This window comes from Sapajus apella, unplaced genomic scaffold (genome assembly GCF_009761245.1).
Source record: "Sapajus apella isolate SASKATOON/1434 unplaced genomic scaffold, GSC_monkey_1.0 scaffold52, whole genome shotgun sequence".
Taxonomy (NCBI): domain Eukaryota; kingdom Metazoa; phylum Chordata; class Mammalia; order Primates; family Cebidae; genus Sapajus; species Sapajus apella.
Window position 1 is genome coordinate 11,745,006 of NW_022436992.1, and position 26,561 is coordinate 11,771,566.

General features: G+C 44.0%; 1 protein-coding gene across 6 annotated transcripts in view; it reads right to left on the reverse strand.

Moving 5' to 3' along the window:
• REEP1 (receptor accessory protein 1) overlaps positions 1-26,561 on the reverse strand; it is a 119,964-nt gene that overhangs the window by 50,916 nt on the left and 42,487 nt on the right. For all 6 annotated transcript variants that reach the window (XM_032243593.1, XM_032243595.1, XM_032243594.1 and 3 more), the window contains exons 2-3: positions 12,970-13,042; positions 508-584 (exon numbers count right to left, since the gene is read on the reverse strand). In XM_032243593.1, the coding sequence (XP_032099484.1) occupies positions 508-584; positions 12,970-13,042 (150 nt within the window). The remainder of the gene's footprint in view (positions 1-507; positions 585-12,969; positions 13,043-26,561) is intronic.

Here is a 26,561-nt window from a genome sequence, read left to right on the forward strand (position 1 = left end):
TCTCGAAATCCTGACCTCAGGTGATGTACCTGCCTTGGCCTCCCAAAGTGTTGGGATTACAGGCATAAGCCACTGAGCCTGGCCGATATATTAGTTTTTTTAAGAGGATACATAACTGTAAGTAGTGGTTATGATGAGAATGAATTGTGTGTGAAGGAAACTCAGTTTTTCCTGTACATTTTTGTGCATGGTTTCTTTCATTCTTCTTCTTTTTTAACATATGAATGCTTCTTTACCAACTCCATTAATTGTGGAAGTGTATCTGCCCTGTCCATGACTATATCCCCAGTGCTTAGAACAGTAACTGCTCTTTATAAGGTCATTCAATAAATACTTACTTGAAGAACAACTTTATAGACTGATATATTGAAAATGTTCCAGTTAACACCCTGCACTTGCGTCTCTGGCCCGAGATGAGGTTTGAGGCGGGGTTCAGCCCTTTCCCACCTCCCCAACGACACTAAGCAAAATCATCCTTCAAAATGTCCCAACTCCTGGAGTACTTACCAACAAAGGAAGATGTCTGTGAATGTCTCTGCTGTGGTAAAAAGTGCAAATATAATCCAGTACATCATCCATTTGACCTGTTGAAACAAAGCAAAACAGCTGGTGAAAAAGTCCAGGAAAAACGCTGCCCAACACCAGGAAGAACAGGCCCCGGCGGCGGATGTGGGGTCACGTCCAGGCAGCACAGCCTGCATTTGCAGCCTTCTCCCTATCCTTCCCCAGCTTATGTCCAGTTCAGCTCCAGATCTTCAAGCTGGAAGCAATTGGGCTGTTCCACAGCTGATTCAGGCTGAAGGCAAATGGCCCTTAAGCGAGCCAGGGAGACCTGCAGCCCAGGCGTGACCCAGAATTCAGTCAGGTCATTTTTCAGGACCAACATCAAGCGGGTAAATGCTCTAGGCCTCCACACAGACACACCTTGGAATGAAGTGTAACTGGGCCAGACTCTCTGGGACGGTGTGGTAGTAATCCCCCCTGGTCACTAAGCATCCTGATCTTCCTTTATGTCTCTCCCTTATGACCATCCTTTTCAATTTCTACTTCTTCTCCTCCCTAAGGCCTTGTCCCCTCTCTCTCGAACTAGTCTTACTTCCCTTGTTTCCTGGCTTTCCCCTCAGCAACTCATCCTAATACCGAGCCACCCCAGTACTATTCTCCTAAAAGTGTGAACTCATTGGACTACCACCCTATTTGAAATATCCTAGCCTGCAGAATGAAGTCCAGATTTCTTTTTTTTTTTTTTTTTTTGAGACGGAGTTTCACTCACGTTACCCAGGCTGGAGTGCAATGGCGTGATCTCGGCTCACCGCAACCTCCGCCTCCTGGGTTCAGGCAATTCTCCTGCCTCAGCCTCCTGGGTAGCTGGGACTACAGACACGCACCACCATGCCCAGCTAACTTTTTGTATTTTTAGTAGAGATGGGGTTTCACCATGTTGACCAGGATGGTGTCGATCTCTTGACCTCGTGATCCACCCGCCTCGGCCTCCCAAAGTGCTGGGATTACAGGCTTGAGCCACCGCGCCCGGCCGAAGTCCAGATTTCTTAGTCTACTCCTGTCTTCTGGCAAAATTGGGATAGCTTGTATTGAACTAAGACTCCTACTAATAATGACATTAAACACCAAACAAAATATTTCAAAACAACGGTTTGAAGGCACTGGAGAGCAATATAAAAAGGGATTCAAGCCTTGGTGTATAGGAGCCACACTGAGTTAGTACAGGTCAGTGTGGCTGAGGACAATCCCCACTCTGCACATCACAGGGGCAGACAAAACTTAAGCACAAATCCATGGTCTTATTTGTCCAAAAAAATGGAGAGTAGAGTTTAAGACTGCCAGAGATGCCGGAAGTGGAGAGGAAAAAATCTCAGAAATAGGGAAGCCATAAAGGGGCAGCCCCAAAAATCTACATATAAATTCTCTTCAAAAACTTGGCAGGCTCCTGATAGGCACAGAAGCAGGTAAGACTCCAAACAAAGAAGTTTGTATAATACATACATGGCTGGGCATGGTGGCTCACACCTGTAATCCCAGCACTTTGGGAGGCTGAGGTGGGTGGATCATGAGGTCAAGAGATTGAGACCATCCTGGCCAAAATGGTGAAACCCCGTCTCAACTAAAAATACAAAAATTAGCTCAGTGCGGTGGCACATGCCTGTAGTCTCAGCTACTCAGGAGGCTGAGGCTGGAGAATCGCTTGGACCCGGGAGACGGAGGTTGCAGTGAGCTCAGATCATGCCACTGCACTCTAGCCTGATGACAAAGCAAGACTCCATCTCAAAAAAAAAACAAAAAACATACATATAGATATAAATGTAGATAACAACTGGAAAGCTGAAAAGCTCAGAGCTGAGCAGAGATTCAGCTTCTGTCCACTGTTGGGGAAATAAAGCTTGGAGTTCAAGTCATGCAAAGGTAGAGGGGTTTGGTAAGCATTTTGGAATTTCCAGTGAAACATCTGGAAGACCACATCTTAGCAGTAAAAATTACATCCTAACACTAAGAGATTAGCTCTATGACTAAGAGCAAAATTGAAATACACCTGCCTAAGCAAAACTTATCTAGCTGCTACAGGGTCAAGGTGATCTGCCTGAATTTAACTGCCTGCTCAAACAACACTCAACACTCTTTACAAGAAGGAAATAAAAATCTACAACCTAAGGGTCTATCAATGGATGACAGGATAAAGAAAATGAGGTGTGTGTGTATATATATATATATATATATATGCATACACATATATATGTGTGTGTGTATATGTATGTATATTATATATACGTGTGTGTGTGTGTGTGTGTGTGTGTGTGTGTGTGAGGAATACTACTCAACCATAAAAAGAATAAAATCATGTCTTTGCAGCAATATAGACGGAACTGGAGTCCATTATTATAATTAGAATAACTCAGAAACAGAAAGTAAAATACTGCATGGTCTCACTTATAAATAGGAGCTAAATAATGTGTAATATGGACATAGAGAGTGGAATAATAGACTCTGGAGACTTGAAAAGGTGGGGGGTAGGAGGGGATGAGGGATGAGAAACTACCTAATGGATACAATTTATGCTACTTGGTTGATGGTTACACTAAAAGCCCAGGCTTCACCACTATGCAATATATCCATGTAACAAACCTGCACTTATCCCCCTAAAGCTATAAACTAAAAAATATATAAGAAAAATGTATAAAATACCTGGGGTTTCCACAGTGAATCATACACAAGGTTCTGTATACATGTGAGGGAATAGGAAAATATAATCCATGGTTATGAGAAAAACTGGTCAATAGAAACAGATCCACAGATGACTTCGATATTAGAATTAGCAGACAAGGGCTTTAAAAGTATCAATATGTTTTGAGATAACTAGATATCTACATGTAAAAGAATAAAGTTGGACAACTTCACACCATATACAAAAATTAACTTCAAACGGATCAGAGACCTAAATGTAAGAGTTAAAACTATAAAACACACACATATTAGTCTTTTTTTTTTTTTTTTTTTTTGAAATGAGGTCTTGCTCTGTCACCCAGGCTGGAGTGCAATGGCGCAATCTCGGCTCACTGCAACCTCCACCTCTTGGATTCAAGTGATTCTCCCACCTCAGCCTCACTGGGGCCTCCACTTTGTGACATACTTCAAGGAAGTGTAAGAAACTTCTTTTCAGTTTTTACTTGACTTGCGTGACTTTTCAGCTAGTAGTGAAACAATGACATACTGAGAAGTTCTCTCAACACTACAATTGGCCTCGTTTCCCACTTGCTTTTCTTGCCACTTTTTCTCAGTCTCTTCAATTCCTCCCTCAGGCTCTGTTCTAAACATCTTGCTTCTAACTCTAAATTATACACTGTCCCTGGGGAAAACTGTACATTCCTCACCTAATACAGCTAACCACTCCCCAAGTTCTGTCACTTCTATCCTCTTGCTTTTTTCTTGAACCTATCTTATTTTTTCCATTCTCCTCTGCCATTTCCTTACTTCAGACCACCACCATTTCCTGTTTAGAATACAGTTACAGCTTTATACTGGTCTTTATACCTCTGTCCCCTTCACAATCCATCCTCCAAATTTCAGCCAAAATGATTTTATTAAGGCCAGGCATGGTGGCTCATGCCAGTAATCCCCACACTTTGGGAGGCTGAGGCAGGTGGAACACTTGAGTACAGGAGTTCAAGACCAGGCTGGGCAATGTGGTGAAACCTTGTCTCTATAAAAAACACAAAAATTAGCTGGGCATGGAGATTCACACCTGTAGTCACAGCTACTGGGGTGGCTGAGGCAGGAGGATCACCTGAGCTTGGGAAGGTCAAGGTTGCAGTGAGCTGTGATTATACCACTGCACTCCAGCCTTGGCAACAGAGCAAGATCCTGTCTCAAAAAAAAAAAAAAAAAATTCTTAAACCCAAAGTAGGTGATTCTCTTTCCTAGATTAAAGCCTTCAATAGTTCCCTACTGTTGTTAAGATAAAGCCCATATTCCTAAAGTTGACTTGTGAGGCCTAGGATGAACTGGCCTGTTTTTTTTTTTTGAGGGGGGACAGGGTCTCGCTCTGTTATACAGGCTGAAGTGCAGTGGTACGAACACAGCTCACTGCAGTCTCGACCTTCTGGGCTCAAGCGATTCTCTCACCTCAGCCTCTGGAGGAGCTGGGACTATAGGTGCATGCCTCCATGCCTGGCTAGTTTTTTTGTATTTTTTGTAAAGACAGGTTCTCACCATGTTGCCCAGGTTGGTCTTTAACTCTTAAACTCAAGTGATCCATCTGCCTCAGTCTCCCAAAGTGCTGGGATTACAGGTGTGATCCACCATACCCGTGATTTGGCCCTTACTGATTTTCATCAAAAGCTCATCCACACCCCTACGCTCTCACATTTTCCACTCCAACCATAGAGGGCCTCTCAGTTCTCAGCAGAGCATCTTTTTTGCCTCTGATTTCAGCCCTTAGATCTCAACAAAAACGTGACTTCCTCTAGGACTTACCCAAAGTTTGGGGAAGTACCCTCTCCTTGTCTTTCTCTCTCTCTTTTTTGTTTTGAGACGGAGTATCTCTCTTGTTGCCAGGCTAGAGTGCAATGGTGCGATCTTGGCTCACTGCAACCTCTGCCTCCCGGGTTCAAGTGATTCTCCTGCCTCAGCCTCCTGAGTAGCTGGGATTATAGGTCTGTACCACTACACCTGGCTAATTTCATATTTTTCGTAGCGACGGGGTTTCTCCATGTTGGTCCAGCTGGTCTTGATCTCCCGACCTCAAGTGATCCTCCTGCCTCGGCCTCTCAAAGTGCTGGCATTACAGGTGTGAGCCACCACACCTGGCCCTCCTTGTCTTTCTCTACAGTACCACACACATTCCCTGTCATAACACTTACTACACTGCTTTCAAAGTACCTGTGTATTCCCTGCTTTTCCTGCTACATTGTAAGCTCCCTGAGGGTAGAGACCAGCTCTTCTTACACATCATTATAGCTCTAGTCTTTAAAACAGTTCCTGACAAATAGGTACTGAATGAATATGTTTCAAATGACTGGCTTAGAAGCTGGCATTGTGAATGGGACAAAAATAATGGTTTCAAAAAGGTTAAGAAGTAACATACTTTGAGAAATACTGTCTAGATGGCTTTTTGAGAAGAAAAGACAGAATTAGATAGATTGTGAGGCAATAGATCTCCTATGAGTGCCTACTGAGTAGATGATTGCATAAACATGGGAGGAGCGGCACCTGTTGAAGTCAGGGTACGAGTGACTGATAATTATCGGGCCACTTGCACCAACAAGAAAGTAAAGAAAGAGCCAATTTAGGCAGAAGAGATTGAGCTTTATGTGGCTCAGGGCAGCCAAGAAGAATGCCCAACAGATTCCTAGAAAGGCAAGACCAAAGCTCAGGAGGGAGGTTGAGGCTATGGACAGAGATGTTGCAGCCATGGCAGAGAGGGGGCTTAATGCATTCTCCTGAAGAAGTTCCCATGATGCACTCCTTTACTTTAAAATACTTTCATGCAGAAAGAAGGATCTCAGAATGATTTATTGAGGCTAACAAGGTCAATGGAACACTGGTGACTCAGAGATGGAAACCATATCCAACTAAAATTACTAGGAAATGGTTTTTCCCATCATTCCTTGTGGAAATCAAATGACAGTTATTTTCCCCAAGGCTTGAAATATAATTTTCCAGGTTTGAAAGATTCTATCCAAACCTCCCTGCAAGACAGGGATAAGGAGCCTGGGTGGGCCTTCAGTCAGAATAGAGAGTGGGAGCTATGGCCAGTTTGAGAGGTAATGTCCAGGAGTAACTCTCCTGGACGAATGGAACACTGATAGCATGACTGGGGAGTCTCTCTAAACTGATCAGGAGCAGGAGCTAGGAGTGAAGAGATGGGAAAGATGCTGTGACCCTCAGCCACAGCAAGAAGCTTCAGGGTTCAGGGTGGGAAGCAGCCTGGAGACTTTCCATGAGCCACAGAGGCTGGCTAAAATTCCATGGTTCATTCTGCCCACTGCCAGAGCTTCTGGCAGCCTGCCGAAGGCCTCCCTATGAGCTGCGGAGGAGCAGGCTTAGCTACCTCTTTAGCCTCACCTCACCTTTGGACGCTCCTCTAACCAGGCACACTCAATTTCTTGAGGCTTTCACACTCTTTTTTCATCTGGCCCCTGCACTTCAGCCTCATAAGGGAATTCCCTGTGCCAAATGAGAAAGAAAAAATTCAAGCCTGCTTTACAAATGACTCTGCACCATCTGCTAGATCAAGCTTACTGCGGATGGCTATATGGTCGGGGGTGACCCTAGGAGAGTGGCGAAGTGAAACTCCCCGGTGGGCAGGACTTTGAGCAGGGCACTTAGCCTGGAGGAAGAAATGCCCTGAGTTAATATTCATGTACTGTCACCGGGTATATGAACCCCATTTTACTTATTTTCTGTATTCTCAATGGTCTGGCATCTTGGGCCTCACTGATTACAGAGAGACTGCCCTTCCAGGGCTAGCCTTGCCCCAGAACACCTTTCATATGCAAACTAACCAATCCAGAGCCTATACTCTAAATTACTTCCTTTATGGAGCTCCCAAAGGTTGAGCAATATTCCCCAACCATAACCACCCCAGAGCCAGGTACCAGACAACTAGAGGCAGCGCCCACACCTTGGAGCCTGCTGAAATGATTCCACCTAGCCAATCTGAAATCTGCTTACCCTGTCTTGCCTTACCTTTCTCACAGAAACCACAACCAAGGCCATGGCCCACACTTCCCACTCTCCGTCAGCCTCCTGACTGGCCTGGTGCATCCCCACGTGACCCTACACAGACTGTGGCCCTCCTACTTCTAGACTTCTTCCTTCATGGCAGTCATTTCCACCCTGAGTAAAACAAATCCCAGGTACATTTTCAAACACCAGCCAAGGCTCTGTCTAGAGGATGAGGTTCTTAGAAGTGAGACTGAGAGAATGCTATTGAGGTGGTCTGGGAATGAGGTGAATGGGCCAGAAAATGAATACATTTGTGGCCCAACGCTTATGCTCACTAACAGATCCCACAGCAGAGGAGGCTCCTGGTGACTTAGTGCATGAGACAGCCAGGCTGTGGACATTGGCCAGCCTCTTTCCTCAGGCTTGACAGTACATGTTCAATGGGCTTTTGTACCAAGCAGCCAAATGGAAGTGACAGAGGTAGCACATGGACTCAGCAATGTGGAATCTCTCTCACCAAGGCTGACCTGGCCAAAACCACTGCTCAGAGACCATGTTGCCAGCAGCAATGACCAAGCATCTCCAGGATGACACCATATCTAAAGGCACCGGCCAGCCTTCTGGAAGCAGGTTCATCCCACCAGGCCCCTTCCCTCATGGAGTGAACAGCATCGGGTCTTTTCTGGAATATTCATTTTTTCTGCATGTGGACTTGCTTTTCCTACTGCTCTGCTTCTGGCAGCCCACACAGCAAGCTGTGGACTCAGAGGATACCCTTTTCCTTTTGATGCATCCCACACAATACTGCTTCTCATCAAGAACCCTCCTTAGTAGCAAAAGAAATAAGGCAATAGGCTGATGCTTTGGGGAGTCACTGATCTTACCATGCACCCAATGCTCTGTGGTGGCTGGCCTTATACAGCACTAACTGGCATTGGAGGGTTCAGAAAGCAAACCAGATGGGAGCCAGTATTTTATGAGATTGGTGTGCAGTCCTGGAGGGTATAGTTTCTCTTCTGAACCAGTAGTCGACATATGGCCCTGCTTCTTAACCAGAATTTAAAGGTTCAGGAACCAAGGAAATGAGGGTTCCTTAATCTGTGATTAAGCCTAATACCAGCTCTTTGCAATCAAAGTGAGATCTGTGGACCAGCACTGTTGGCATCATCTGGGAGCTCGTTAGAAATGCAGAATCTCAGAGCCCACCCCACACCTACTGGACCATAATCTGCATTTTAAGGAGATCCCCTGTTCATTCACATGCATGTTAAAGTTTGAGAATCACTAGTCTAACCCACTCACAACATTTCTGCTTCTCATCCTCAAACCTCTGATCTCTGCTTCTTAATGAGTTTAGTACTTGAGGGATGGATGCTTCCACCAGGGGATACAAGATGGTTTCAATGAAGCGGAAGCAGAGACTTACACTGTGTCCTGGTGGCTTCACAATACTCATGACAGCAGGAAATGGATGATAAAGGGGCTTATGGGCTTTGAGAGAGTAACTGATCCTAATTATCAAGGGGAACTAGGACTGCTCTTATACAACGAGGCAGAAAGAAGAGAGGATGGACGTCAAACAGCCTCGGGGGAACCTCCTAGTACTGTCTTGTTCAGGAGTAAAAGTCAATGGGTCATTACTACGGCCCTACAGAGGCAAAACTGCCAAGACCTCAGATTCCTCAGGAATGAAGGTTTGGGTCCCATTACAGGATAAGGAACCAATCCCACTAAGGCTCTAACTGAGGGCAATGGGAGCATGAATTGGATGGTGGAAGAGGAAAGCATCAGGAAAACCTGAGAAAGAGTTCAGAATTGGTGTCCTGTGTAGATGCAGCAAACCACCATCGCATCTGTACACCTATGTAACAAACCTGCATGTTCTGCACATGTACCCCAGAACTTAAAGTATAATAAAAAACAATAAGAATGACTCAGTGTTTGGAATGCTGAAAATTAAGGTTGGGTCCTGTCAGAACCAGAGAAGGAGAGGACTTTGCCCAGAGATACTGGGCCTGGAGCAGCACTCAGAAACTGATGGAATCTGGATTTGACAAGTGAGTGGGTTGCATAGAATTCTTGTTGGAAGCTTGTTGTTAAAGCCAGAATATGGTTAAAGGAGTGGGTGTGGACTTGGATGTAGTTTTGGGGCAGCCTAAGAGGCAGCTGCATTGGTTATTTTTCTTTTTCCTGACTACTCAGCATCCAAAGCATTCTAAAGCAGGGGACATTTCCCAACATGAGCATCTTTGTGGGAGGCAAGTCCTGTTATTCGGGCCCCTGTCCAGGACTCTGCAACGTCAGGCGATGCTTCGAAAGCACAGGCAGTCAGTATCCAAGATGTGACTTCAGCAGAGGCTTCTAAATCAGACCCTTTCCTACGGCGTGAGCTGGGCCGTCAGCACCACCCAGCATCCTTGGATCCTCCCCAGTTCCTGGGTATCTTTCTCTTGCTATCTAGTTAATTCTACAAATTCCCATAAATTCCCTTCTGTGTAAGTTTTCATCCCAAAACCTTGAATCCAGGTATAATAAGTTTGGTTGGAAAGACATAAGCAGCTATAAATGTCCTAAGCAATGTTTCTAAATTAGAGATCCTGTGAAAAATGCCCATTTTTATTTAGGAGATCTCCCTCTGCTTCCTGACCAGTCCTGGTGGTTCCCCTGTGTGGCCCTACGTGACATACCATGCCGCCTACTTGCAGCGGAACGCGAGTCAAAACTTCCTTCATGATAACCGTTTCTGTGTCTTTCACAGAAAGCCCAAGAGTCTTCAGTTCAAGCAAGCTCCCAGGTGATGTGGATAATGCTGGTCACTGACCACACCTTGGGTGTTGAGATCTAGAACACTAAAGACGTGTAGAGAAGCGGCTGGGAAGTAGGAAGGAGCAAGATCAAGAAGGGTGTTAAATGCTGTGTAATGAAGTTTGCACTCAATCTTGCAGGTGATAAGCAGCCATTAAATGACCTGGGGGAGTGAAATAAGTAGACTTCCATTTTTAAGTGGCACTGGATGTCATGTGGACAACAGAGTGGGAAAGGAGGGACAGGAGGCAGGAGAACCAGTTAGGAAGTGCGACAGGCACAACAGTGGCTCCCCAAAGATGTCCATGTCCTAATCCCCATATGGCAAATGGGACGTTGTAGAATTATTAAGTTAAGGACCTTCAGATGGAAAGATTATCCTGGATGGCCCAGGTGGGCCCCATGTAATCACGTGAATCCTCAAAGTAGAGAACTTTCCCCAGCAAGTCTGAGGGAGATGTGATTAAGGAAGAACAGCCAGAGAGATGCAACATTGCTGGCTCTGAAGAAGGAGGAGGAGGGGACACATGCCTAAGAATGCAGGAATACTGGAAAAGGCAAGGACATAGCCTCTCCACTGGGGCCACCAAACGGAGCACAGTCCTGCTTGATTTTAACCTAGTGGGACTTGTTGGACTTCTGCCCTTCAGAATTATAAAATAATATACAGGTGTTGTTTTAAGCCACTAAGTTCACGGTAATTTGTAATGCTGACAATAAAAAACTAATATAAAAGGCTACTGTAACCTTCTAGGGAAAATGATGAGAATCTCGTTTCTGAGAGTGGCAGCAGAGAGGGAAGACAGACCTGGTTTCGAAGATTATTCAGGAGATAGGGATGAGGGGACATAGTCACCAACAGGGTGGGTGTGGGTGTGGGGGTGTTAAGGAAATTCTCAGGTTTCTCCCTTGAATAAAATGGGTCCATTAGTCAAAAGGACTGCAGGAAGGAAACACAGGAGTGTGAGTGCAGAGAAAGGAGGCAGTTCTCTCCTGATACTTGGCTCCTTTCTTCAGATTCCTTTTTTGCCAAGAACCCTTCTCATCTTAACTCTTGCACATTCCCTACTGGGAAAAGCATGTGCTCAGCAGCCAACACAATGGCTGCTCTGCTCATCAATTATGGTTTTCACTCTAATGAATTGCCATTCTAGTCATAAACCAGGCTTCTGCGAGTTTAGTCAGAATAGAACAATTTACCAGGGTTTGATCTCTCTCAGAAGAGCTGACAGAGTTGTTTTTGCCCCTGCAAAGTGAGGATCAGATCTTATGCTACCCTGGTAAGGCCTCCTTCCCTGGCAAGGCCTCCTTCCCTGGCACAGCTTGCAAGCGGGAAAGAATTGGGAGAGTGAGGGCTAGAAGAGGCTGCCTAATGCTTTGCCCTGTGCCAAGTCAATTGAGAATCAGAAGGTTCTGTGCTCGCAATTTAACAGCTATTTATAGCGTGCATTCTGAGATTCCCTCACACATACCAAGGACCTGGTCTCCAGAGAAGAAATTGCCCCCCTCTGGAGCCCTCTGCTTAGGAACAGCAAGATGAAAGCCCAGGCAAGTCGTTCTGGGAAAGTGGGAGATTGTGGGGTGCAGGGTCAGTTCTAGTTGCAGTTGATCTGGAGATGCCTGGTTCCATCAAAAAGACCTCTTGGGAAATCTGAGAAAAAAAAATACTGACTTTCTAAGCTCACTTTGAATTGTTTCTTCACCTATGCCAAACCTGCCAAGGGACATCTGAGTAAAAGAGGCAAAGGCATGGCTATTACCCACCCCACTGTTTCGATGGGGACACTGAGGCTCTCAGAAGTTTAAGCTACTTGCCCAGCACTGCATGATTCAAATGTCAGTCTTGACTGATCTCAGTCTTCTGATGCCCAAAATCCACACCTTTTGCACTTTGAGTTTGTGTCCTATGTGGGGAAGGGTAGTACCCTTCCCTCACCACCTACCCAGCAGGTCTCTCTCAGTCAGCAGTAGTCTAATGGTTCTCCTGCATGAAGGTACCCAGCACATCCAGGGCTGGTGACTGGGCACCCAGATCATCCAACAGTAATTGATATTACCCTTCAACCAGTATGTCCTCCCAGATCCCCTTCTTATGTACTTGCCTTCTGCAATGTGCTACAGAAAACATATAGGGACTGGGTGCTGTGGCTCACACCTGTAATCCTAGCACTTTGGGAGGCTGATATGGGCAGATCACCTGAGGTCAGGAGTTCAAGACCAGCCTGGGCAACATGACAAAACCCCGTCTCTACTAAAAACACAAAAATTAGCCAGGTGTGGTGGCACATAACTGTAAGCCCAGCTACTCAGAAGGCTGAGGCTGGAGAATTGCTTGAACCCGGGAGGCGGAGGTTGCAGTGAGCCAGGATTGCATCACTGCTCTCCAGCCTGGGTGACAGAGTTGGACTCCATCTCAAAAAAAAAAAAAAAAAAAAAAAAAAGAAAAAAAGAAAAGAAAAGAAATATAAGATGATGAAAATCTCCTGTCCTCAAAAGTTTATAGAGCAACAGAGCCTGAACCGTGGAGTCGGAATGAAAGAAATGGAATGGGGACAGAGTTGCATAACCAGGAACCAAACCCAGCTCTGCCAGACTTTAGGACCCGTGCTCCTGCCCTCAATGCCGGACTGTCTCTCAGTCATGGTGCTTGATAGTCTACAGAGTGTTTTCCAGACAAATAATCAAGGCTGAGACAGGTGAAGTCACTTGTGGCTTGTGGTTTGTGGCAGAGCTGAGAGACCTCCAATTCCAGATGTCACCACCCCTTGCTGTACCTCCCTGCTTTCCTCACCTCAACACTCTAGGTCTAGGCAGGGGAAGGTCTAGACAGGAAAGAGAACTCCTGAGATGCCTCATGAGAAATGTGATGAAGAGACTCCTTTTCCCTGTTTCCAGTGCTATGGCAAGGAGGGCATCCTCTTCCCCCAACATTCATACCCCACCTCATTCCAGCCAATTGCTTCCAAAACACACAGTGCTACTTACATATTCCTTAATGTCCTTTGATTTCACAGCCTTGTAGGAATAATACGCAGGGTAAAGGGTGCCAAATATAAGCCTGGAGGGAAGAGAGACAAAGAGAAATATGATTTTTCATTCACCTTATTTAATGGAAAATGTCTGTCTTCAATGCCAAGAGCAGTTCTCTAAGCTAAAGAAAGTGCTGTGAGGCTTGATTTATTTTTGTGAATGCCCTGAAGGTGTTCTGCTCATGGCTGGGGCGTCCTTGGGCACTTCTATCTTCTGTTAAAGCCCACACCCACCTTCCTTCAATCTGTGGTTTGGCAACATGGAAGGGTGGTTTGGGGTCATGGAATACCCTCTGAAGCTCTATTAAGCCTGCAAACACCTCAGGCTTCTTTCTCCAATAAAACCTTTTCCTTCAAATTTCACTCCCCTCGGACTTGATCTCACCATCCTGCAGCCAGAATAAACTCTTAATATTTCATATTGTAAATCCAATCAGGCCAAACCTCTTCCTACCGATACATCCCCATCTTGCATTAGCCTGTTTCTCATTGCTCTTAAGGTGAAGAAGCAAAAATGCCAGCAGCGTGACAGTGTTTGGGCAGCAGCTCTCACTGATCTACGCCCAGGGCTGCGTTGGGTCATTAAATGATCTCATGCTCAGCTCTGCCTCTCAGGACCTGCGCAGCAGAGCTCTCTCTACTTGCCCTCATTCTCTCCACCATGCACTATCCCCCGCCCAGAAAGCCTTTGCCTGTGCTGTTTCTCCTTCTGGAGTCTTCCTTCCCTCCTTCTTTGTCTGGTTAATGCCTGTTCATCCATCATATCCCAGCTCCAGTATGACTTCTTCCCTGGCCTCTCTAACTAGCTCAAACTTCCCCATTACACTCATAGCACAATATACCTGTTATCAGGGTGTTCTTTTACTATTGTTTGTGTGATGCTTTGATTGACAGCCCTCTTTCCACAGAACTGTATGTGCCTCAAGGGCAGAGAATGGATTTGTTTTGCTCAACACTGTGTTCCCATAACCTACCACCCCAGAGTAGGTTCTCAACAGATGTTTGTAAATGAATGAATTGAGCTGGAGGTTTAATCTTTTCACCTGACAGATGAGGTCACCCCAGGTGCCAACTCAGGGTCAAGCTGACTGGGTGCAGGAGCAGGCCTGGCCCAGGCACTATAGAAGGTGGCATCTTCTGTGACAACCCCACAGATGGAGATTTCAGGGTCCCTGCAAGGAGCCAGCCTAGTTACAGAAGACACCACCCTGAAGAAACCCAAAGCCGTGGTTCACTGGGTATTGAGAGGCTGTACGGAGAACTCCTAGTCCAGAAGCAATTTACCAAGCAGGGGTCAGCTTTACCATGAGCACTGTTGCCAGGGAACACCCTGACATTCCACAATCATCAGGTTTCCAGGGAAAACAAAGTTAACAGAACTAAGTCCATTTGTGCCCCTGAAAGGGAGAGGGCTGTTAGCTCTTGGCTCACATAGGCCTCGTGTGAAGTGCTTTACAGCTTTATCCCACTTAGGCTGCCTTGTCTCAGGGAACCCCTTTTACAGACAGGACTCCAATGCATGGAGCAGCCAGTCACTTACTTGTCTAAGGCCTTGTGACCAGCAAGGGGTAAGGCAGGGGCTGGAGCACAGTCAGGCCACCCTCCTCCAAACCTGGCTTCTTGTCACCACTGTACACTCCCTTGGGGAGCCACCCACCCTCCAGGAAGGCTGAAATGACCTGTGTGAGGAGCAGGATGAGCCAGTGAGGGGACAAGAGAGTAGTGGAAGGAAGGGGAAAAGGTAGGACATGGGGTGAGGGAGAAACATTTAAGAGAGGGTAGTGCCAAAGACAGCAGCCAGGTCATGGGGGAGGCAGCTGGGGAAGCCCACTAGGTTTGGTCACTGTCCCCTTTGGTGAGGAAGGTCCCCCACTCTTCCACACTGCCTCCTTGCCTGCCCCCTCCCAGGCATTCTGTTATCCATGAGGCTCTCTTCCTCGGGGAGGCCTTTCCTGACCTGGTCACCCCTGAAGATTGGGCTCTTCTCCCTTTTTAGCTCCTGTACCTGACCCTTTCTCTTGTCCACCGTGTCCACTCAGTAAGCTCAGGGTCCATCTCTCCCACAAGACTGTGTCTTCCACAACGCCAGGGTTGGCGTCCCTCATTCATCACACACCCCTGTGCCCTGCACAGCAGGAAGGGCTCAATAAGTACGTGTTCACTGCGTGAAGTATCAGAACAGGGAAGCTAAAGCCGCCACCATCCAGGGAATGCTCGTGACCTTGGGACGGAGGTCTTGGCAGCAAGGTGGACGCCAGATAGCACCAGGCTGATTCAGCAAAGCCTCGGGCACAACGCCATGGACTCGGGGGAAATAAATACACTGCTCCTCAGGCACAGCTGGCCTGGTTATTACCCAGGTCTGCCAGGATGGATTCCAGCCCCTGCCCTGGGGCAGCATGTAAACAGCAGAGGAGAGACAGGTGAAAAGTATGGCACTACCCAGCAGCCCACTGATGGGATCCCCATGAACCCCAGTGGGTCATGACACCCTCTGAGTGGTCACGGAGCAGGGAAGGCACAGCAGGGAGGCCTGTGCTAGGTTGGCTGGACTCTTCTGGAGTGAGCAGGTTGCCAGCATCCTCCGCCTGACAGCACAAGGTCCCTCCACACATGAGTTTTCTTTTCAGTTTCTAAAAGCTCAATAACACTTAGCATCTCACTGCCCCGGGGAAAGGGAAATGGGATGAAAATGTCCAGTTCTTTACCTATTTTGGAGGTAAGAAATAACAAAGGAAGCAGGCCCAAGTCAAAGGGGCTTGGTACTTCTGCCCCTCCAGACCAAGTGCTCCCACAAGGCCCTTCTCCACCAGCCCCACTGGCCTTGGTTCCCACCCCTCCCTCAGCCTCAGGTTCATACAGCCAGCAGCCAGCAGCTGTCCCCTGATAAGCCACATTCGCTTGCAGTCTGTGACTTCCTGGCTGCTCTTTCTTCTGTCTGAATGTTAGCACAGGATCTTCCCCCCAATCCCACAACTCTTTTGTTTTTCCTGTTAAAGCCTCACTAATCCTTTAAGACCCATCTCCAAAAGGCCACTTCTTCTGTGAAGTCTTTGGTTACTCCCCCTCAATTATCTTGATACTGTTTAAGCCTGTGACAGGCCTTATGTAGTAGTAGCAAAAATAACACATTTAAAATAATATAATATTATAACATTGAGTGTTTACTAATGCCAGGCACTGTTCCACAATCTGTACTCACTCTTTCAATTAATTCTCTCACATGCATAGGGAAAAAAAGAATTCTTACTACTCCATTTTACAGACTGGGACACTGGGGCTTAGCATCATTATTCATTTACCCAAGGAGACACAACAGCCAGGTGCAGAGCTGGGATCTGAATGCAGGCAGCCTGACAACGGGGCTGCCTGTGCTGGCTGAGTCTGTCTCCTTAGTCAGATCGTATAGTACTGGGCAATCAGGAGGGTCCCTCATGCCTGGCACAGCACCTACCCCTTTAAGTGGGTGCTTGAAATGTCTGTTGAGTAATAAACAAGCAATTTCAATATCTCACCAGCCCACTAGCTAGACTCACATAACTTTCTACAAAGTTAGAAAAAAAGTGGTAAAATGGAAGGGTCTAAAGCTCCTTCAATGCTCAAGGTGGGCTCAAGCGAGGGAAAGTGGAAGGCTGGAGTGCCATCCTCTAGACAGACCAGGCTCTGCATTCACACTTCTCTGGATTATCTCTGCAGGGAGCTCGAACCTCACAGCTCTGCACCCATCCTCCCTTCTCCCCACTGTCACTAACTGTTACCCCGAAGCCCCGTCCCTGTGTAAAGCCTCCATGGATCTGCCTGCAGCGTTTCCCCTATCTTTGCCTTTCACTTTTCCTCGTGCTCCAAGTTAGGGGTCTTCATCCAGGTTGCCTCTCCACTCGCCTCCTCCGCAGCTGCGGCATCCAGAAAGGCTCATGAGTCTCATGTGAATACTATACTCCAATGCAGTGGTTCCCCACTGGGGTGATCATTTCCCAGGGTAATCTGGGCAATGTCTGGAGACACTCTGTTTGTCTGAGAGGGTGCTACTGGCAGCCAGTGAGCAGAGGCCAGGGACACTGCTAAACATCCCATCATGCACAGGACAGCCCCTCTCAACAAAGAATCATCCAGCCTAAAATGTCAATTGTGCCACTGCTGAGAAACCTAGTCTCTAGACTAGTGTGTTGTTTCCTGATCCTTCACCTGGCCATCAAGAGTCATTTTTTTGAACACCAAGGGCCATTTTATTGAACCCAACAGTTTTAAAAAAAGTTCAGTGTCTCAGGAAACACTGGAAATGCTCCAATGAGGGGGATGGCCCCAAATGGTAAAGACCACATACTTAGCCTGTTGGCCAATGTCAGGGAAAACACAGCTCTCAAGCTGCTTACCAACTTCTTGGAGCTCTGTCCAGAAGAGAGAGATTACTCACATGAATTAACCGTAATGTCACTGAGGAGAGCTGCTCACCATTCCCCAGGGCCTGCAGGGTAGCTATTGCTGGCCTAGGACACAGCTACAAGCTGTGGCACTGCAGTTGCTGATTGTGGCCAAGTCCTCTGCAAACCATGAAACAAACCAATATTTTCCACGGTCTTCTCAGGGATCCTAGAGTTGCACCAACATGTCACTATCCCAAATTGTGCTGAAAATTTAAAAATCGATGCCAGTAATTTTTTTTCTAAAATTAACTTTTTAAATGTAAGAGAAATAACAAGCCTATTTATATAGCTGTTTATATCATTAAAAAACAAATCACACTGAAGAAATTGTATGCCACCCAAGGGATTCTGGAATGATCTGTTTCTTGACCTGAGCACTTGTTTTATAATTTCAAATGTATATCAAACTGTACCCATCTTCTTTCATAACTTTTTTTTTGAGATAAAGTCTTGTTCTTTCGCCCAGGCTGGAATACAGTGGCATGATCTCTGCTTGCTGCAACCTCTGCCTCCCAGGTTCAAGCAATTCTCCTACCTCAGCTTCCCAAGTAGCTGGAATTCCAGGTGTGCATTACCACACCCAGCAAATTTTTGTATTTTTAAGTAGGGCCGGGGGTTTCTCCATGTTGCCCAGGCTGGTCTTGAACTCCTGGCCTCAAGTGATCCACCCACCCCAGCCTCTCAAAGTGCTGGGATTACAGGCATGAGCCACTGCACCCAGCTTTATTTCACAATTTAAAAAAATTACAGTACCCAAGAAAATACATGTGCATAGTCTTCCAATTCATGAAGGCACACAGTTTCATATGAGCATAAAATGTATTAAAATTTATACTGATTACATTTTGTGCTTTTTGTTCTTAAAATAATAAAAATTTAAAATTATGTTCTCTGAGGATACTTTCTAAAATCGTGTAAATCCATTTTTATCACTTCTTATGAGAATTAATCTCCAAGAAAGTTTTTGCTGTCTACTCTAATAGAAGAATGTTCCTTGGTTCTTCAGCTCCTTTGGCGTTCCAATAAATATGCTATTATTCTTAACCTGGAGAAAATCTAAGGGTAGATATATTTGAAGTCCCCTATATACACTTTCCTGAGACAATCCTTTCCCTCTTCCTGAAAAGTCATCACTATCCTGAATTTGGTGTTTATCATTCTCATCATGTTTTTATTAACTACATGAGCCACACATAAAGTGTTTATACCTGTTTACACATTCTGTAAATGGAAACACACTAGATGTATTCCACTGTAATTTTTTTCATTCAAACTTAAGTTTTTGAAATTTGATCCATGTTGACACTTGTGTTTCTAGATCATTTTTAAAAATTATTTATTTATCTGTATTGAGACAGGGTCTCGCTATGCTGTCCAGGCTGGTCCTGAACCCCTGGATTCAATGATTTTCCCACCTCAACCTTCCAAGTAGCTGGGATTACAGGTATGTGGCACCTGCACCCAGTTTTTCTAGATCGTTTTTAACCACTGTGTACCACTTTACTATATGAACATATTGTAGTTTATTTTGTTGATGCATACTTAGGTTCTTTCCTATTTTTTCCCTTTACAAACAGGGCTGTGATAAACATTATTATACATGTCTCCTTGAGCACATTTGAGACCTTCTCTAGGGTATCTACATAGCGTGGAACTGCTGGGTTAGCAGGTACAGCATCGTTTACCAGATAATGCAAAACCACTTGCCAGAATGACTGTACCAATTTACACTCCTTCCTGCAAGTATAAAATACTCCCCATTCTTGCCAAACTTATGTAGTTGGACAGTTAAATTTTTGCCAGTGTGATGGGTGTAAAATGGTATCCCATGTTTGCTTAAATTCGCATTTCCTCAATGGCCAGTGAAGCCAAGCAACTTTTTATGCCTTTTGGCCATTTGGGTTGCTTAACTACCCTGTTTATATCCCTCCATTAGTTTATCTTGTTCTTAGTGATTTTTAGGAATTCTTTGTGAATTTTGGGTATACATCCTTTCTTGGACATATGCATTTCAAATGTCTTTCCTCAGTATACACTCTCTTAACTTGGTTTGTGGCACATTTTCTTGTAACTACATTTTATATAGACAAATACTTCAGTCTTCTACAGCTTTTTTCCTATCTTGTTCAGGAAATCCTGGTCACGTATATATTCTTCTAAGAGTTTTAAAGTTTTGCTTTTTCAATACTAGGTTTTCATTCATCTTTATGTATGATGTGAGTTAGGAATTCAATTGTATTCTTTTCTATATGGATCCCAATTGTCCCATCCCACTGATTTGCAGTGCTACCTGTCATATATAAAGTTTTCAATATGCATAGGTATTATTTTCGGCTCTCTATTCGACTGATCTACTGTCTAACCATGCACCTATATCACAGTGTCCTTACAATAACCATAATATTAACAACCATGACTTTATAATAAATCCTGATATTCTTAAATTTGTCTTGGCCATTGTCTTTTTTTGTGTGTGTGTGTGAGATGAAGTCTCACTCTGTCACCCAGGCTGGAGTGCAGTGGCGCAGTCTCAGCTCACTGCAGCCTCTGCCCCATGGATTCAAGCAATTCTTCTGCCTCAGCCTTCCAAGTAGCTGGGATTACAGGCACATGCCACCACGCCCAGCTAATTTTTGTATTTTTAGTAGAGACGGGGTTTCACCATATTGGCCAAGCTGGTCTTGAACTCCTGACCTCATGATCCATCCCTCTCGGCTTCAAAGTGCTGGGAGTACAGGCATGATCCACTACTCCCGGCCAACCATTCTTTTTTTCTTAATTAGGAATTCAATGTAGAATCTTGACTATTCTTCATCCTTTGTTTTTCTATGTAAATTTCATGATAGTTTGTCAAGTCTCATATAAAACCTTATTTAGATTTTGATGGTAATTTCACTGTATTCATAAAATTTACTTGGGAAGAATCACCATCTTTATGATTTCAAGTTTTCTCTTTGTGAACATGGTGGCTTCCATTTCCTCATGTCTTCTTTAATGTCTTTTTATTATATAAAAAGATCTCCATAAAGATCTACATGTTTTGTCTTACTACAAGGCACTTCAGGTTTTGGGTTTTGAAAATTTTTTTTGGTGGTACTGTGAATTTTTAAAATAGATTTTCTATTGGTTAATAATGGTGTATAGGAATGCTACTGACTTTCCAGGCCTAACCTTGAAGCAGTCAAAAGCATTTGGAGTGTCAAATGCATTACTGTGAGTGAAAGCAGCAAACTCAAAAGGCAACATGTGTTATGACTCCATTTATATGCTTTTCTTTCTTTCTTTTTTTTTTTTTTTTTGAGATGGAGTCTTATTCTGTCATCTAGGCAGGAGTGCAGTGGTGCGATCTCAGCTCACTGCAACCTCTGCCTCCTGGGTTCAAGTGATTTTCCTGCCTCAGCCTCCTGAACAGCTGGTATTACAGGCATGTGCCACCACACCCAGCTAATTTTTGTATTTTTAGTAGAGACGGAGCTTCACTATGTTGGCCAGGCTGGTATGTGCTCTTCTGAGAAAGGGAAGTTTATAGGGACAAAAACTAGATAAGTGGTTGCCAGGGTTAGATGTGGGGAGTTGGGGGGGTGTTTGACTCCAAGCATGTGAAGGAATTTTGGGAAGGGGTGGAGCTGCTGCATGCCTGACTATTGTGCTGTTTACATAACTGTATATGTTTACCAAAACTCAGAATTAAAACTCACACTAAAGAGTGAATTTTACCAACTTCACCTCTATACACCTGATCTTTAAAAAAACCAAAGCATTCAGAGGAATTCACATTTTAAGTGAGGTGCGTCATGGGTCTCCAGAAATGTATCAAGTTGACCTGTGCATCAGCCTCCAAGCTCTGAGACAACCAGTACCTTCCTGATGTCAGAAGGTCCATGTGTGGCAAAACAAGCATTCCCAAAACCATAATGCATGTCCAAGACCCACTGATCCTCTAGCCCTGAAAAGACTCTCAGATATGCTATGGGACTGGGTTCTAAGTGATGAGAAACCCTGGCCTTTACTACACTGCCCCAGGGAACATCCTCACTCACGATGGTTCCCTAGAAACTTAATCTGGGAAAAGAGTTGCTCCATCTGGGCACACAGCTCAGGTTCCCATGGCACAGCAAACCACCTGGGCTTTGGTTGCCATGGGTCCCAACATCTGGGCTTCTGCTAACTCACAGTGACTTTCTAACATGCTGGAGGGAGAAAATAGGAAAACAACAGAACTGGCCCACTGTGCATTTTGGCTCCCTAGAGACTGTATTATTGTGACTTATAAGCCATTTATTTTTGAGTGCTCACTGCACAAATTTATCTACCAAGATTATCACTTTTAATGTTCATTTGAGACAGGTATTATCATTTTCCTCATAATAATGAGAAAACTGAGGTTTAGTGAAAATAAATGAGTCTCACAATTAGTCAGAGAAGGAGGCCAAAGTCAAACCCATGTCTAACTCCGCTGCCCATCTCCTCACTGCTATGACGCACTGCCTTCCTGACTTTTCAGCATGTGGCTGAGAGTCTGCAGCTGGTCTCTGAATGAATGAATGAGGAATAGGTGAGAGGGAGGAAGACTGCTGCCTGCTTCCTTGCCTGATGGAATTCCACTCTGCCCCTGAATTATAGATTTACTGACATCAAGTGACAATATAATTACAGGGTTTCAAGTACATAAACCGTTCACATAAACGAGGTCCTCTTCTGACCTGAGCTGACCTTGGCAAAACAGAAACGAGCTATGTCCTTCTTTTTCACCTTGGGATGTGATTCTGCCAGCCTCTCTGTAATCTTTCCTTTCCCAGCTAGCTTCAGATCCTGCTCCTCTCTGCAGATTTGAGAGAGTGAACACAGACACAACTCTTCCTTGGGTAACCCACCTCACTAACATCTCATTTGCTTATTTGCTCAACTGATCTGCAGTGTACCCCTCTGAAATAATGAGACTACTTTCCCAGTTTACAAATAAAAAAACTGAGACTCAGAGTAGTTGAGGGATATTCCAAAACCCTTCTCCTATCCAACAAGAAGCAAACCCAGGCCTCTTGTCTCCAAGACCATGACCATTCCCCTGTCCACACTGCCTCTCTTAGCATGAAGAGGGGATTTCATTGCTTATTTAAAGCTGTAATCCATTTTAAGTTGGATTTTTATGCTCCCAAATCCAACTTAGGAAAGCACAAAACAGAAAAGTCTGATGAAAGCAGGAACAAACATTCTGTAAATTTCCAATTGATACTGTTCCAGTCTACAATCCAACCCACACAAATCCCTTAACCACAAATGTCTGCCTGAATCTCTTGTTTTTGTTTGTTTTAAAATCTTAATTGTAGAGATAGATCCCGATTCTTAAGAAACTCAGCTTTATTGTATGTGGTAGAAAGAGGCTGGGCTTTGACTACAGACCTGAGTTTGAATCCAGCTCCATCCCTGACTAGCTGTGGAGTGACCAGCATGCTTCTTAACTACTCTGAACCAGTTTCCTTGAGTATAGAGACTAAGAATACCTACTTTCAACAGCCACTAAGCAGATTAAATGAGAAAATTGTAGGTACAGATTTAACATACCAGAGATACTCTAGATGAATGACAAATATCAATTCCCTTCCCTTCTACAAAAATAGTAACTTCAAATGCCAATTCTTTTAAGCACAAAATATTTTTCATTCAATCATTAAATATGTGCTGAGCACTAACTGTGTGCCCTGGGCCATTTGATAGGAAAGTGGGCAGCAAGCAGATAATTATACAAATAAATGATTACTGTCATCACAATAATTGTGATGAGTCCTGCTGAGTCTGTTTTGTAGAAAAGAGAAGATTCATTTACAACGACTGTCCTGTGGTCACCCATTTCCCAGCTTAGGCCCCCACCCACGCCCACTCCAGACCTCAGAGCCAGAGACCTGACTCTCAGCCGGAGGGTCCTGTGCTAAAGGGTTATGGTTTTCTCCTCCTGATGGACTTCATCTAAAGCCCCCTCCATGGTATATATTTAGGCTGAGAACAGGGCTTCTGGGCTTTCCTATGTGCACCATGAAAAAGGCATTGGGGGAAAGTGTGAGAAGCTCTTTGAGATGCACTGGGCGGGTGATCAGCAGGTATTTGTGGGGTTTTCTGGGGACTTGTCTGCTCAGCTGATGCCCTCCTAGCTCTCACACAGCAGGTACTGATGTCCTCTGCCAGGGCCCAGCCAACTTTGAGTGCATATGTCTATCTGGCGGAGGATATCAAAAGCCCTAGGGAAGGCCATGGGAACAGGACAAACCTTTATGATGCCCAGCAGGCACTGTACAAGGCACTGATCCCCACAGAAGTCAGATGAAGGGACTACTATCATCCCCTCTTACGCAGAAGGGACCTGGGACTTTCAGAGGTTAAATTCATTCATTCATTCATTCTTTCGTTCATCCAACAGACATTTATTCAGTCCCTATTCTGTGTCAGATTCTGAGGCCAACACAAGGTCACAGAGCTGCTAACTGAATAAGCTGGATTCAAATGCTCTACCTGACTTCAAACTCTGCTTTTTCCAATCCAACTCTAACGCCTCAAGATCAGAGGTTTTATCTTCAGGGAAGTCATAACATGGCTGGGTGCCAGGTGTGTCAGAACAAGAAAGGCGGCAGGCAGAGCTGTGTGTGCTAAGTACGGAAGGAAAGGCAAATGATGATGGGCAAAACTACAGAGATGGAAAACAGATGAGCTGCCAGAGACTGGCAGTGGGGGAGAAGAAGGTGATGACGACAAAGGGGCATGGAGGAAGTTTTGGAGGAAATGAACCTGTTCTATATTTACACTGTGGTCATGATTATATGACTTGTCAAAGCTTACAGAACTGTACAGTAAAAAGGATGAATTTCACTGTGTGCAAATTATACCTTAATTTTTCTTCTTTTTTTTTTTTGCTTTTATAAAGGCAACCTTAATTTTTTAAATACACAAAAATGAGAAAGAAAGAGAAAAGAAAGAATGAATACAAGCAGAAGTAGACTGACAGCAGTGTTAAGGAAGCTTAAGCTTCTGGGCTACTTAGCTGCATAAACCCTGGGAGAGGTCCTAGCAGAGCATTTATTACATTTTTTAACTTTTTCTGGAAAAGGCCCTTTCACAATTTAAAAAGTTTTAGGCCTCACAAAACCAAGATCAACCTTGAACACAAATTCAAGAATAGATCATGAGAAAGGAAGAATGGAGGGTTCTTAAGGTGTTGGTCTCAAGTGGGACCCCAGAGAAAGGCAAGACCTGGTTCTGGCAGACAGAGGTAGGAAAGACAACTCATGGAGAGGAACCAGCATGGACAACATGCAAAGAAGGTTTTCCGGGTTCCCAATGTGACATGAGCACAAGGAATTTGGGAGCCCTGCATTATACATTCTTCACGTCAGGCAAATGTGTCATGCCATGATCTCAGCCACACCAAGTCATTCTAGGTAGGCAGGGAAGCTATGACATAGTGGGACATGAAAATCCCAGATGCTGGTAAGTTAACATCACATGCATTTGCCATTCTTCTGGCTCCGGCACAGCAATTATCTCTACCACCTTGTGTAGGGAAGCTTTCACCTTATGTACTTGAGGCTGAAAACAACTGATGCTCACTTTCCCAGCCTCCCTGCAGCAGGGATGTGGGCTTGTGCCTCATTCAGGCATATCTGCCCGGATATGAAGTTTTTGAGGCAATATTTACGCTGTTCTATATTTACACTGTGGTCATGATTACATGACTACATGCACTTGTCAAAGTTCACAGAACTATACAGTAAAAAGGATGAATTTCACTGTGTGCAAATTATACAGGAATTTATAGAGGAAATTTAATCAGGAAAATCAGGATTCGAATTCAAATCATACAGGAAAGTTCAGGTTTTTCAGCTCCCTCACTCAGCTGTACTGAGGCTGCATTGCTTCTGTTTCTAATCCTATGATACCATGTGACAAACACTGCCAAATGAGGCTGGTCTTATATGTTGAGTTAGATTTCTTCATCTGTTAAAATCAGTCAAGATAACAGAGTAGAATGTAGCTATGCCTTAAAGTGGCTGTGTCTCAAAAAGATATTTGCATACCCATGTTCATAGCAGCATTACTCACAATAGCCAAAAGATGCAAGCAACCTAAGTGTCCATCAACAGATGAATAAACAATGAATATTATTCATCCTTTCAAAGGAAGAAAACACTGACACTTGCTAAAAAGATGGATGAACTATGTTATGCTAAGTTAAATAAGCCAATCACAAAAAGGAAAATACTGAGTGATTACATTTGTAAGTGAACTGCTCTAGATAACTCCTTAACAAGATAAGTTAAAATCATAAAAACAGAAAGTAGAATGGTGATTGCTACAGGCTGGGAGGATATAGGGACTTGATAATGGGTGTGGAGTTACAATTTTCAATTTTGCCAGATGAAAAACTTCTGCAGATTGGTTTTACAACAATGTGTAATAAATATATACTACTGAACTGTGCACTTAAAAATGGTTAAGATGGTACATTTTATGTTATGTGCCTTTTATCACAATTAAAATAAATTTATGACATTTATGAACCAAAAATATCTTTGCATGAATATTTGTTCAAAATCATCCATACTTAAAAATTTTATAAAAACAGAAATTACTTAGCATAGCCCATTAGTTCATTTAAGCCATAAAAGGTTAATTCTAACAAAGTTAGAAGAAAACAGAATATATAATCTTTCAAGTTTTATCTATTCTGTTTCATATGACAATGCTATTTTGTAAAATTTACTAAAATTTTCAAACATCTCAATTTAGTCAATACATTGTAATGACAGTTAGGATGAGTGAAAATTAACAAATAATTCAAGTGAATATATTTTGTATCGGTTCTGGTTGTAGAGGAAAAAATATTGCTGTATATTATGTTCTATTAAGAAGTTACACCATTAAAATGTTTCTGATACTAACATATATTATATATAATATATACACATAAAATATAAAAATATAAAAAATACATATAATATATAAGATATAAGATGTATATAAGATATATATAAATCTTTATATATAAGATATATATATAATATATATATGATATATATTATATATATAAATAATATATATATGATATATATAATATATATATAAATGATATATATAT